This window comes from Sinocyclocheilus grahami, unplaced genomic scaffold (assembly GCF_001515645.1).
Source record: "Sinocyclocheilus grahami isolate Dianchi unplaced genomic scaffold, SAMN03320097.WGS_v1.1 scaffold313.1, whole genome shotgun sequence".
NCBI lineage: Eukaryota > Metazoa > Chordata > Actinopteri > Cypriniformes > Cyprinidae > Sinocyclocheilus > Sinocyclocheilus grahami.
The window spans coordinates 1,839,326-1,852,317 of record NW_015505492.1 but is presented as its reverse complement, the minus strand read 5'-3'; the positions used below and the strand labels follow the sequence as shown (position 1 = coordinate 1,852,317).

The 12,992-nt window shown below is 38.5% G+C and overlaps 1 protein-coding gene across 1 annotated transcript in view; it reads left to right on the top strand.

Annotated features, from left to right (window-relative positions):
• The first annotated feature begins 2,074 nt into the window (after positions 1–2,074).
• Positions 2,075–12,992, top strand: part of LOC107601794 (vinculin-like) — a 34,077-nt gene continuing 23,159 nt past the window's right edge. The window contains exons 1-6 of the mRNA XM_016294088.1: positions 2,075–2,140; positions 2,377–2,447; positions 5,468–5,618; positions 10,227–10,335; positions 11,131–11,253; positions 11,629–11,789. Coding sequence (XP_016149574.1) covers positions 2,075–2,140; positions 2,377–2,447; positions 5,468–5,618; positions 10,227–10,335; positions 11,131–11,253; positions 11,629–11,789 — 681 coding nt within the window. The remainder of the gene's footprint in view (positions 2,141–2,376; positions 2,448–5,467; positions 5,619–10,226; positions 10,336–11,130; positions 11,254–11,628; positions 11,790–12,992) is intronic.

Here is a 12,992-nt window from a genome sequence, read left to right as displayed (position 1 = left end):
GCTTAATGTACATAAATGGTAATAAATAAATAAATACATTTAAATCAAATGTGATGTATCACACAGGGATTTCTGGAAATGTTATTAATTATGATGTTGTTTATCATATCGCCCCATCAAATTTAATATAATTTTTCACATTTATACATTTACATTTATTTGTACTACGTGTATCAATAAAAACCTGGTTTAAAATCAGTGAACATACTGTTTAATTAAGAATCCATTTCCCTTATCTGAGTTTAGATAAGGAAGCGATAGGATACTTAATTGTTCTAAATACATATTTTGTGCCCTTGTCATTTTGGTTGCATTTAGGTGCTTGTAAACCCCTGACTAAGTTGTTAGTGGGCTCTTATTTACCACCATTACTTCTTGCCCCTCAGATGGCCTTATAGACCAGGACACTGAGCTAAGAATAACTGTGTGGAATGTGGTTGCAGGTCCAGTATCTCAAGAGAAGCGTGAGGTGGAGGCCCCACTGAAAAGAGAGTTTCAGTATATCAGGTGCCAATAGACCCTAATAAGCCTCAGATACAGTGAAAATAATAAATGCAAGTGTTCAACCCCCTAACCTCATGACATTTTGCCTGTTGGATGTTTTTTGGAAGGGTACATCATGTTTAACCAGAACTGCAATGGAAGATTTTCATTCTGTTGAATACATCTACCAAACAGGCACTGCACTGGGAACAGAGATCACATATGCACACACAGCATTCATCACAGCTTGCACAGGACTGATGTTTGTGACTGGCTGCTGTGTGTGCATATGTAATCTCTGTTCCCACTTTAGCCCAGCAGTTAACCCAGTTAGCCTTATTTATGAGTCCCCTTCACCCAATTAGGACTCTGTAAAAGTGTGCACTGCACTACAAAAGCACCATCCTCCATATACAACTGCATGCTTTGCGCATTCCAATGCGATCAATGGTCCTTAGCAGGTCATCTGCTGTGAATCAATGCACTCGATTTACTACTTGCGTCTGTTTGACCTGTTTCTCATCTCATTGTTATTCCCTGCTATTTTCACCCATCCAATCAAATAAAAGCTCTCTCTATATTTTTTTTCAAATGTCAACTCACGAAAAGCTTAATGGAAGCTGAAAAATCTTCTTCAAATATGATTCAGAGATGGAGGATAGAAAAATGAATGTGACTGCCTCTGTGTAATTACATCATTGGAAAAAAGAGCAGGCGGGAAGTGGCCGTGTGGAGATAACAAACATCTCTCTGTTACGCTGCTATCTCTGCATTAGTGGACTCTAAAGAAGGACACTAATGTCATTCCTGATGTCCAGTGAAATGGCAAATAGACCACGTGGATGGGAGCATGTGTGTGTGGTCTGATATCTTGTCACCTCAGGATTATGGTTTAAAAATCAAACAATGGTTTTGCTGTTATGTAAGAAAGAATTAGGGGCACTTTTTTGCATAGACACTGAAAATATTTAGATTAATGGTTGATATGGTTAGGCGATTATAGCTAAAAAAATATCTATTTCTGTGTGATGCAAATAAATCAATGACTCAGAGACGGGTTTTGAATCAATGAGACTGACAGTTTGAACTGATTTGTGGAAATAGATTAAATAAATACATAATTGAATCTGAAAAGAGTTTAATAACATGGTATAACATTGATAACATTAAATAAAAATCATAGCAAAATTATAAAATCAATGCAATTCCAGTACAGGGTTTTCTAGAATTATTATCGTTAGATTCATTAAATCTAATTAGATCATTAGATTACATTTTTTTAGTTTTGTTTGGTTTGACTTTTTAGTTTATTTTTTAGTTTTGTTTTTCATTTAATTTAGTTTAGCTTTGTTTTTGTTTTGTTTTGTTTTGTTTTCTTTTTTGTTTTGTTTTGGGTTTTAGTTTTTTTTTAGTTTTTTTGTTTGTTTTGTTTTTCATTTAGTTTAGCTTTGTTTTTTGTTTTGTTTCTCATTTTGTTTTTCTTTTTGTTTTTAAATTTTTTTATTAATTCATTTTATTTTTTACATGATTGTAGATGTGTTGATTGCATCTTCCTTTTCATTCTGGAAATAATCAATAACTGGGTGTGGCAATGGCAGATGAGCAGCATGGGTTGTTTCAGTTTGGACAGTTGGAAATATTGGCAGCATCCCAGACTGCGAGTGGTAGATCAGCCTCAGGGCTCATCCAAGACACACAGGCCCTTATTGTGTCCAGACACTCAGAGTGACCCCATTCTCAAGCTGTGTCAATCTGGTCTGCCTAAGGGCTAAAGATTTTCCCTATGAGTGTGTATAACCTTTTTGAGTTGGGGTTGGTTTCAGGAAAATAGAAATGTATTTAATGATCTCATTATGCATCTTGTAAACAAGCTTGTTTTACATGTGTTCTCAGGTTGGGAAAGAGACGGTACAGACCACAGAAGACAAGATTATGAAGAGAGACATGCCTCCAGCCTTCATTAAGTAAGACCTGTCTTTGTGTCTCTCTCCAGGCACCCGTCATGTGAACATACATCAGTTCTAATCATCTAAAGCTTTTTGCTCTTCCCGATTTTAGATTCCTGTAATGCCTGATGTCAGAGTTTGAGGTCTTTGATGTACTGACCTTGAAGAAAGCTTGAAATAATGTACAGTGTGATGGAGGTTAAATAAGGTCTTGCAGGACATATTCCTTTGGTGCGATTGCTTGCTGAGGGGCTGAGTCATCCCCTCACTGCTGAAGCTTGGGGGGGCGTTTTCCACTGAGCTTACGATGCATTATTGATAAGTCTACGCAAAAACTATATGACTGCTATCCCTAGTGTCTCCCCGGCTGTGTGAAGTGGTGTCTTGGCTGCAGATGGAGCAGTTAGTATTGAATCTGTTTAATATTGATGCAAACTGTCTGTTTGTGTGTCTTTCACCATCTTTTTCCTCACTTTCTCAGATGCTCTAAGTCAGAAAGTCACAAAGAACACAAAGAGGAGCTTGCTCCTTTGTTCCTCAAATCTTAAAGGGTAAAAAGTAAAGAAAACAGCTTTTTTTTACAAGGAAAGTGGGGAGATCGCTAGCAATGAGCGAAGAGGAGGTAACTGGGTCAAGACATTATTTTATATATTATGTATTAAATGTATTTATGTGTAATATCTATACAATTGCATAAAACATAAAAATCTAAAACATTATAAATTATAGAAAAAAATAGAATATAAATGTATAATAATATTTTTTTGGAAGTGGAGAGATGGCAAGAAATGATGGAGAGAAGAGGAGAAAACTGGATCAAAACACTATTTTATATATCATGATTTTATATTATATGTAATGATATATTCTAATGTATATTTAAATTGCATAAAATAAAAATGAAACATTATTTTTTATATTCAATTATTTTTAATAGTATATAATTAAAATCATTCATTATGTTTTATGAAATACAAAAATGTAATACATACTGTATATAAAGAGAGTGAACGAGAGAGAGATTTCTCATAAAAAATGGTAAATTATTAGGTTACACTTTACTTAAAGCCTTTATGAATAATGTATTATATGATTCATTTTAATGCATTAATTATGCCTTGTAATGCACCTTATAATGCATTGTACAGTCTCATGAATAATTGTAACCATTGTTAATACATTATAACACTTATCAATTCATTGTTACACTATGCATTTTAAATGAATTATAGCAAGATATAATGTATTACAACACACATTCTGAATAATTATAATGCATTATACACTTTAATAACACTTTATAATTAATTATACAGGCTTTACGTAAAGTATAAGCAATTATTAAATTACATTTTTTTGTATATAATATACTTTATATAGATGTATGTATATAGATTTGTAAGACCTCATGCACATGTAGTGGTGTAAGAAGGTCCATATGGACCCTGCACAGCTTCTCCTGACTCACTAATCGAGCTCCTGAGGGGAATCATTTTTCAGAAGATTGTACAAATGTGAAAAACATGACAAACCAGAATTACAAACTGTGATATGGTCATTCATACTAAGCAAGTTCAAGTTTAGTGGGAGAAAAAGATGGAGGCTAAATTTAGAAGAAATGTTTACAGTTATTAAGTGGTGTTTGCTAAGACATGATTCACTATTTTTATTGCTCATAGTTAATTAATTATAATAAGGTTTTAACTTGTGTCTGTACCATTTATGGTGCAGACATGATAATAACTCAAGTAGTGCTGCGTATCAAGGAAAGGTGTGCTTGCTATTACCTTACAAAGCGGGCATTTTAAATGAATTATAGCAAGATATAATGTATTACAACACACATTCTGAATAATTATAATGCATTATACACTTTAATAACACTTTATAATTAATTATACAGGCTTTACGTAAAGTATAAGCAATTATTAAATTACATTTTTTTGTATATAATATACTTTATATAGATGTATGTATATAGATTTGTAAGACCTCATGCACATGTAGTGGTGTAAGAAGGTCCATATTGACCCTGCACAGCTTCTCCTGACTCACTAATCGAGCTCCTGAGGGGAATCATTTTTCAGAAGATTGTACAAATGTGAAAAACATGACAAACCAGAATTACAAACTGTGATATGGTCATTCATACTAAGCAAGTTCAAGTTTAGTTGGAGAAAAAGATGGAGGCTAAATTTAGAAGAAATGTTTACAGTTATTAAGTGGTGTTTGCTAAGACATGATTCACTATTTTTATTGCTCATAGTTAATTAATTATAATAAGGTTTTAACTTGTTTCTGTACCATTTATGGTGCAGACATGATAATAACTGAAGTAGTGCTGCGTATCAAGGAAAGGTGTGCTTGCTATTACCTTACAAAGCGATTAGACTTGATCAGGCTTGGCGAATGATATCTATTTGAAATGGCTGGGCAGATGGGCTCAACTAAAGACAGCAAAAGTCTTAGCTGACACATTTGGCACCATAAACACAAGCTGGCACAGGGCTCATCAATCAGCACACATGTGGTTGGTGACAGGAAATGTGAACCTCTCTATATATAGGCTGTGTAGTAAGCACTGACACCCGGGTGGTGCCTCAGGGAGGTGCCTGTGTAAGTCTGGGTCTCCACCGCAGAATAACGATAAAGAGAGGCCTCCTCCAGAACACGTCATCATCCCGCTCTCCCGTGGGCCGTGGGGCGACTGGGATGTGCTTTAATTTCTATTAATATAGTGTTATTGAATCTGAGAGAAGATTTTACACTGCTTGCTGGAAAGCTTTGGAGTTGTTTACTGCTCTCATTTCTGGGAATTAAGTGTTTAAATGATCTTGATTTGTGATTTAGTGGGCCATTGATTTAATTGCAATTAAATCAATTAGTAATGTCACCTCCTATTTGAGTCAAATGCGTAGTTTTTCTTTTTTCCCTGAATATTACATTTATTTAGTATTATTATAGATTTATACAGTATGACTTATATATTTTTTTAGGATATTCATATCAGTTGTGATTTTTTTGTTTTTATTTCTCAGGGTGGAGAATGCCAGTGCAAAGCTGGTGGAAGCAGCTCGGATGCTGAGGACAGACCCGTACTCTGTCCCGGCCCGTGATTATCTCATCGATGGCTCGCGGGGCATCCTCTCAGGCACTTCAGACCTGCTTCTGACCTTTGACGAGGCAGAGGTACGAATGGAAATGAAGGCTATCTTGATGATGATTCAAGGCTGATGATTAATTTTCATAAAAAGTAATTGAGATAAATGATTAGCCTAAGCTTAATACACATACACTGCCATTCAAAAGAAGCTCAGTATTCAGCAAGATGCACTGAATTTACCAAAAGTGACAGTAAAAATGTTTATTATCTTATTAAAGATTTCTAATAAATGATATTCCTATGAAGTTTCCCCCAAAAATATATATTATGGTTTCAACCAAAATATTAACCACCACAACTGTTAATAAGAATAATAAAAAATGTTTTTGAGTAGCAAATCATCATATTAGAATGATTTCTGACAGATCATGAGACAGTCAAGACTGGACTAATTGCTAATAAAATTTCAGCTTTGCCATTGCAGGAAAAATTACATTTTACAATATATTAAAATAAAAAATATTTTTTTTAAATTGTAAAAATATTTCACTATATAGCTGTTTTTAATGTATTTTTGAGCAAATAAATGCGGCATTGGTGATCATAAGAGATTTCTTTGAAATCATTAAAAAATCTTGCTGACCCCAAACTTTTGAACAATATTGTACACCTGCAGAAGTTATTTACTGGGATTAAACAATGAAACATATTTTCTTGGCTTTGTGAACAAATAGTGCACAGTGGTAGAATGACATATTTTAAATAAGTGTTTTATGTATTATTCTCTTTGGTAATACTCTCTTTACACTTGACTGTTTCATGGTGTTTTTATATTCACTTTAAAATGTGCGACTGTAAAGTGCACAGTAATTTGTTTATTTCACATTTGGCAATTTTTCAGATGTTTGGCTATTAATGTGAAACTGGCAGTCAACAGTAACACATAATATGTTCTCCTCCGAAGGCCTGATTTTTTAAACTTGTCAGGATTCTGGACTGTTCTGTGTCGTGTTTTGCCCCTGTTTCTGGTCCTGTGTTTCCTTATTTGGTCCTTCCTGTTTCCATTAGGTTTCTTGATTAGTTCATCATTTGTTGCCAGCTGTGTTTAGTTAATTATCCTAATTTCCCTGTGTACTTAGGCCCCGTCCACACGGAGACGCATTTAGCTGTATACGCATAAATTTTGTATTGTATAGGCATTTCGTCCACACGGATCCGGCGTTTTGAGAGAGTGAAACCGATATTTTTTTAAACCGGGTCCCAGAGTGGATAACTCTGAAAACGCTGCCCTTGTGTTTTCGTGTGGACAGCGAAACCGTATATTTTCTGAAACGATGATGTCATCAGCCCACATCTCGCCCCTAGTCAGACACCGCTACGTCACGTAACAGCAACAAAAACAAGAACAAACACTGAACGATTGTCTTTTTATTAACTAACATTAACACAGATTAATAAATGTATTGTTCCATGTTCGTTTGTATACCGTGTGCAAGGTTTATGCGCATAGTCCAAGTCGTCTTCTCCATTTTTAGTCTGGCACATACTACATCGTTTTGTGTCGGTTTTGTGGTTTATTTCTTGATATTTCTTGAGACGAAGAAAAAAAAAAAGAATGGATTGGGAAAGCTCTGGCTTCGTGTGGACGTAGCCTTAAGTCCTAGTCTGTTCAGTTTGTGTTTGTCAGTTTTTTATCTACTCTTTGTGAACGTCATCCCTGTGCTCTGTGTCTCCCTATTTGATGATTAAAGATTCTTGTATTGTGAATTCTCCACGTCTCCTCGTTCCTCCCAGTGAATTGTGACAGAAGACCTGACCAAGTACAGTTACCTCCATGTGTTCCCTCCGTTTTTGTTTCTGTTTTTTCCTCAGTGTTTTCTTTTGTTCCCGTTGTTTCTATGGATCTCTTCCTTCGCCCCGAATTCCTCCTCCTCCTGGAGCAGGGGGAGCGCTTGCTCGAGGACCATACCAGACTGTTTCTGGCCCTCGCCAAACTTACCAACTACCCGGTCGACACGCTCTGTGTGTTCTGTGACGCTAGCCTGAACACCGCGTGCAGAGCGCCGTCGTCCAAAGATGGTCTTCGAGCGGAATTCGCTGCCTTCGTGGAGTGGAATCTGGTGAGCCAACCGATGTTTGAGAGCCAATTCCCGCTGCGATCAGCGAGCCAGCGCAAAGCCGAGTGACTGAGCAGAGGATCGCCTCTGACGTAGAGCTCAACTCATCAGTCCAGGTGCGAGAGCTGGCGACAATGCCCGCCATGAGGGAGAAGGCCGCGGACGGTGTGAGTGCAGAGAGGAGCTCCGCCCCCTGCACCGCGGCTGAGGGTGAGCTGAGTATGGCGCGGCGAAAGTGCTAAACCGAAGAGGAGAGGGCTCCAGTCCCCGAATCCAGTCCAGAGCCCCCTCCAGTGCCTGCTCCTAGAAAGCGCCCTCCAGTGCCAGGCCCTCCCACCCGCTCCTGCCTCCTCCACCGCTGTCGTCTGGCAGTCCCTCTGCTCGCCCTCAGCCCACCATCATTACGGTGCGAGCTCTGCGGGTCTGCCATCCTCCAGTGTCGCCATGGCTGGAGAATCCCTCACCTCTGCCTCCAAGGCCTGGACTCCGCCTCGGCCCGTAGACCCAGCAGCTCCACCTCGGCTCCTAGCTCTCACACCTATACTGTCACCCGTCGATCCACCAGCTCCACCGGGCTCCCTCGTCCCTCCGGCTCCGCCTTGGTCGGGCGTCGACCCGCCATCACCTCAGGACTCCGCTCCTCCGGCTGCACCTCGTCGCTTCGTACCTTGGGCTCCTTCCTCCCGCCAGCTCCACCTTGGTCCTCAGTTGCTCCGGCTCCACCGCTGATCTCCGTATCTCCACCTCCAACTCGGTCGCCAGAGCCCTCAACTCCATCCTGGCCCCCCAGATCCTCGGCATCCCCCTGGCTCGTTGGCTCTCCTTCTCTGCCTCGGGCTCCTCCGCCACCTTCTCCGCCGCCATTGGTCGGCCCCCTGGAGTCGGCAGCCATTCCTCCTCCATGGCTCCTCCCTCCGTCGGCTCCACCGTGGGTCGACATTATGGCTGTGGCCTGGGTCCAGCTGGGCTCCTCCTGCTCCAAGCCCCTCCTGTCTCCTCCCTGGCTCCTCCCTCCCTCTGGACTGTTCTGTGTCGTATTTGCCCCTGTTTCTGGTCATGTGTTTCCTTATTTGGTCCTTCCTGTTTCCATTAGGTTCCCTGATTAGTTCATCATTTGTTTCCAGCTGTGTTTAGTCAATTATCCTCATTTCTCTGTGTACTTAATTCCTAGTCTGTTCAGTTTGTGTTTGTCAGGTCTACTCGTTATCTACTCCTTGTGAACATCATCCCTGTGCTCTGTGTCTCCCTATTTGTTGATTAAAGACTCTTGTATTGTGAATTCTCCGCGTCTCCTCGTTCTTCCCAGTGAATTGTAACAGAAACTGACAAACCTAACATTTAAAAAAAAAAAATTTTGGTGTACATTGATGAGATCAGATATCGCACATTTTCATCTGGGAAATGTCATATTGAATTTCCAAAGAGGGTTTTGACTGAAAGCAAGATTGTTATCTTAACGAAGCAATTTCCTTGTGAAGAGTGATTTATGTACCGTTGATTATTTGACAGTTGGATGTGAATATTGCATGCATTCTTTCTTGTTTAACCTCATTAGATACGTGAAAGATCCTGTGTGAAATGCGCATATAGTTTTTCTAAATCTGCACTTTAAATAAAGCAAATTGGATTTGTAAAAATTTGTCTTTCTGACGAATAATAATCAGCTCAGGGCAAATCCTGAATTTAAATTCTTTGGATCATCTTTACGAAAAAGGTTTTTCTTCTGACCTATCAACATTAAACACACAGTCCCTTATCATGCATTGTAACTTACGGTCTTAATGTGCCGTGCTCCACATATCCAGCCTCCCCTGTGTGCTGCCGTGTGGGTGCAGCATAATGGAGCTCACATGGAGCACATGATCTGAGTGAGCCGCCTTGCACATAGCGTGTCTTCTATCAGCGCTGGTTACTTTTGAAGTTTCTGCTTCTTTGGGTCACAAGATTTCTCATCACAAGACAAGATACGAACCCAGCAGCACAGTGTAAATGGGCTTATAATATTTATTCAAAACCAAAAATGCTCCCTAAAACGAGTGAGAACATATGCAGATTTAGTGCCAACGACTGCTGTAGGCTACTATTATATAATAACCGAAAAACCCTATTCTAATATGTATAAAATAAACATTTCCAAGAGAGCACAGATTGTGGTGTGTATGTACATACTGGCGAGATATTAGATCATTGGTTTGTGGTGAAAGCTAACTCTGAGCTCTATTAATAGTGCTGCTATCATATTTCTCAAGGAGCTGTGTTGTTCACAGGGCACTGAGTAAGCATGATGTTATGGTACTATATCTTGTGGGTCTGCCTGTTTGTGGTAGAGACCTGCAGAATAAAACATTAGTCCTATGGGATCCCTGAAAGGATCCCTGCTTGAATGGTAGAGCATGGCGCTGGCAACGTAAAGGTCATGGGTTTGAGTCCCAGGAAATATTTGCACTGATAAAATGTGTAGATTGAGCGCACTGTAAGTTGCTTTGGATAAAAGCATTTATGCCAAAATGCATAAATGTCAATGTGTCTAAATGTGTCTTTTTCTTTTGTATCATTTGTATTTTGTGTCTTTCTAAGGTGCGTAAAATTATCCGAGTGTGTAAAGGCATTCTGGAGTACCTGACCGTTGCTGAGGTCGTGGAAACCATGGAGGATTTGATCACTTACACTAAAAATCTGGGACCAGGTACTTTATATATCCTGTTACTTCCTTTTGAAGAGGTTTAATTTATTTCTGATTTCTGAATTTAAAGTTGACGCTGTTGACATATGGCTCATGCAAGTGACTGTTTGCATGAATGGAATTCATTATTATGGTTGAATTATTATTTTCAGGTGCTTTTGTTACTTTTTTGTTATTTAAAGGTTACACTCTTTGAATGATGTATGACCATGAAAAACTGATTATTTGTTATATCTTCAGTTCAATTATTTTTTATTGTTGGAATTTCTTCCAAAATTTGTCTTGCATCTCACATCAATACACTTACACCAATTTAAACAAACAAACAATAAACACACCTTAATACAAAAACCAACAATGCAAAAATATATACACATACCACCAGAGTGCATTAATATAGTAGTTCTTTCTATTTTACAGAACCCAGGCCAGCTGAAAATTCAGCTTTGTCATCACAGGAATAAATTACATTTTACAATATATTAAAATGTAAAACAGTTATTTTAAGTTTAAATAATATTTCTCAATATGATTGTATTTTTATCAAATAAATGCAGCCTTGGTGAGCATAAACTTTTTTCAAAGGCATATAAAAATCTTACCAACCCCAAACTTTTAAATGGTAGTGTATATTTTTAGATTTTAATGTTGGATACATTAATTATAATGGATAACTTTAAATTAATCTTTAAAAATCTAATATAATTACACTGTTAAATGTAATCTTTAGCAAATCTCAAAAGGAACATCCATTTTTGACCTCTACATCGTCACTCTATTGATGTATGAATTTGTTAGGCATGACAAAAATGGCAAAGATGATTGATGAGCGGCAACAGGAGCTGACACACCAGGAGCACCGTGTGATGCTGGTCACCTCTATGAACACAGTGAAGGAACTGCTGCCCGTGCTTATATCAGGTAAGAGGCCAGCGAAGTGCTGTGTGTTCGTTTGTGCAGCTTGCGGTCTCTGTGTGCCAGCCCGTTGATATGGCAACACTGATAATTGGAGCCATTTAAGCGCCTTGCGGGGAGGGATAGATTTTTCCCTTCATCCAGTTGGCTTTCTGCTGTTGGCTCAGCAATAAATAGCCAGGTTGATGGCAGCTCATCTGCACACGCAGAAAGGCTTTGTGATGTTGGTGTTTGCAAATATGTCTACTCATATGGTGAAAATTAGTTGCCTGATTTTTGGACACATCAAATATAAACTGCACTCTGTTCTTGATTTGCACAGCAGTAGTAGATGGCCTGTGAAATGGAGGACTAACAAAATTGTTTTTTGATACCTATCAGCCATTAAAATCTTTGTGACAACCAAGTGCACCAAGAGTCACGGAGTGGAGGAGGCCTTGAAGAACAGAAACTACACGTTCGAGAAGATGAGCGCCGAGATCAACGAGATAATCAGAGTGCTGCAACTCACTTCATGGGACGAGGATGCCTGGGCCAACAAAGTATGAGCTTTATCATGCTTAAACACACGTACATTCCTTTCTACAACTCCACCTTAAAACGGTTACACTAAGTTATGTTGGCTTCAATGGGTCAAGCAAGTTAAGTGAACAATTTTCAATTAACTATGTTTATAAACTGTGAACATGACAGTGGGAGCGGTAGAGAGAAGTAAAAATCCCATTCATTATCTCCATAAAAAAAAGACTTCTAAGGGTAATGTGTCAAGCTTTCTGTGTGATTTTTAAAGGGGTCCTATTATGCTTTTTCACTTTTTTAACTTTAGTTAGTCTACAAAAAAGATCTACAAAGTTCAAAGTCCATTTCATTTACATTTACATTTAGTCATTTAGCAGACGCGTTTATCCAAATGAGGACAATAAAAGTAGTCAAAACTAACAAAAGAGCAACAATATATGTGCAAATGACAAGTCTCGGCTAGCCTAACGCAGTACACGTAGCAAGGTGTATATATATATATATATATATGCACACAAACACACACACACACATATATACATATATATGCACACATATACATATATATATACACACACATATATACACGCATATATATATATATATATATATATATATATACACATACATATATACACACACATATACAGTGGTGTGAAAATGCGATAACTGGCATTGCGTCTTTCTCATCGCTGTGGAGGTATTTTGGCCCACTCTTCTTTGCAGAATTGTTTTCATTCAGCCACATGGAGGGTTTTTGAGCATGAATGGACTGCTTAAGGTCATGCCACAGAATCTCAATCGGATTTAAGTCTGGACTTTGACTTGGCCACTCCAAAACCTTAATTTTGTTTTTCTTGAGCCATTCAAAGGTGGACTTGCTGGTGTGTTTTGGATCATTGTCCTGCTGCATAAACCAAGTGTGCTTGAGCTTGAGGTCACAAACTGACGGCCAGACATTCTCCTTCAGGATTTTCTGATAGAGAGCAGAATTCATGGTTCCATCAATTATGGCAAGTCATCCAGGTCCTGAAGCTGCAAAGCAGCCCCGGACCATCACACTACCACCACCATGTTTGACTGTTGGTATGATGTTCTTTTTATGAAATGCTGTGTTGGTTTTACGCCAGATGTAACGGGACACACACCTTCCAAAAAGTTCAACTTTTGTCTGAATTTTGTCAGAATATTTGCCCAAAAGTCTTGGGGATAAACAAGATATTTTT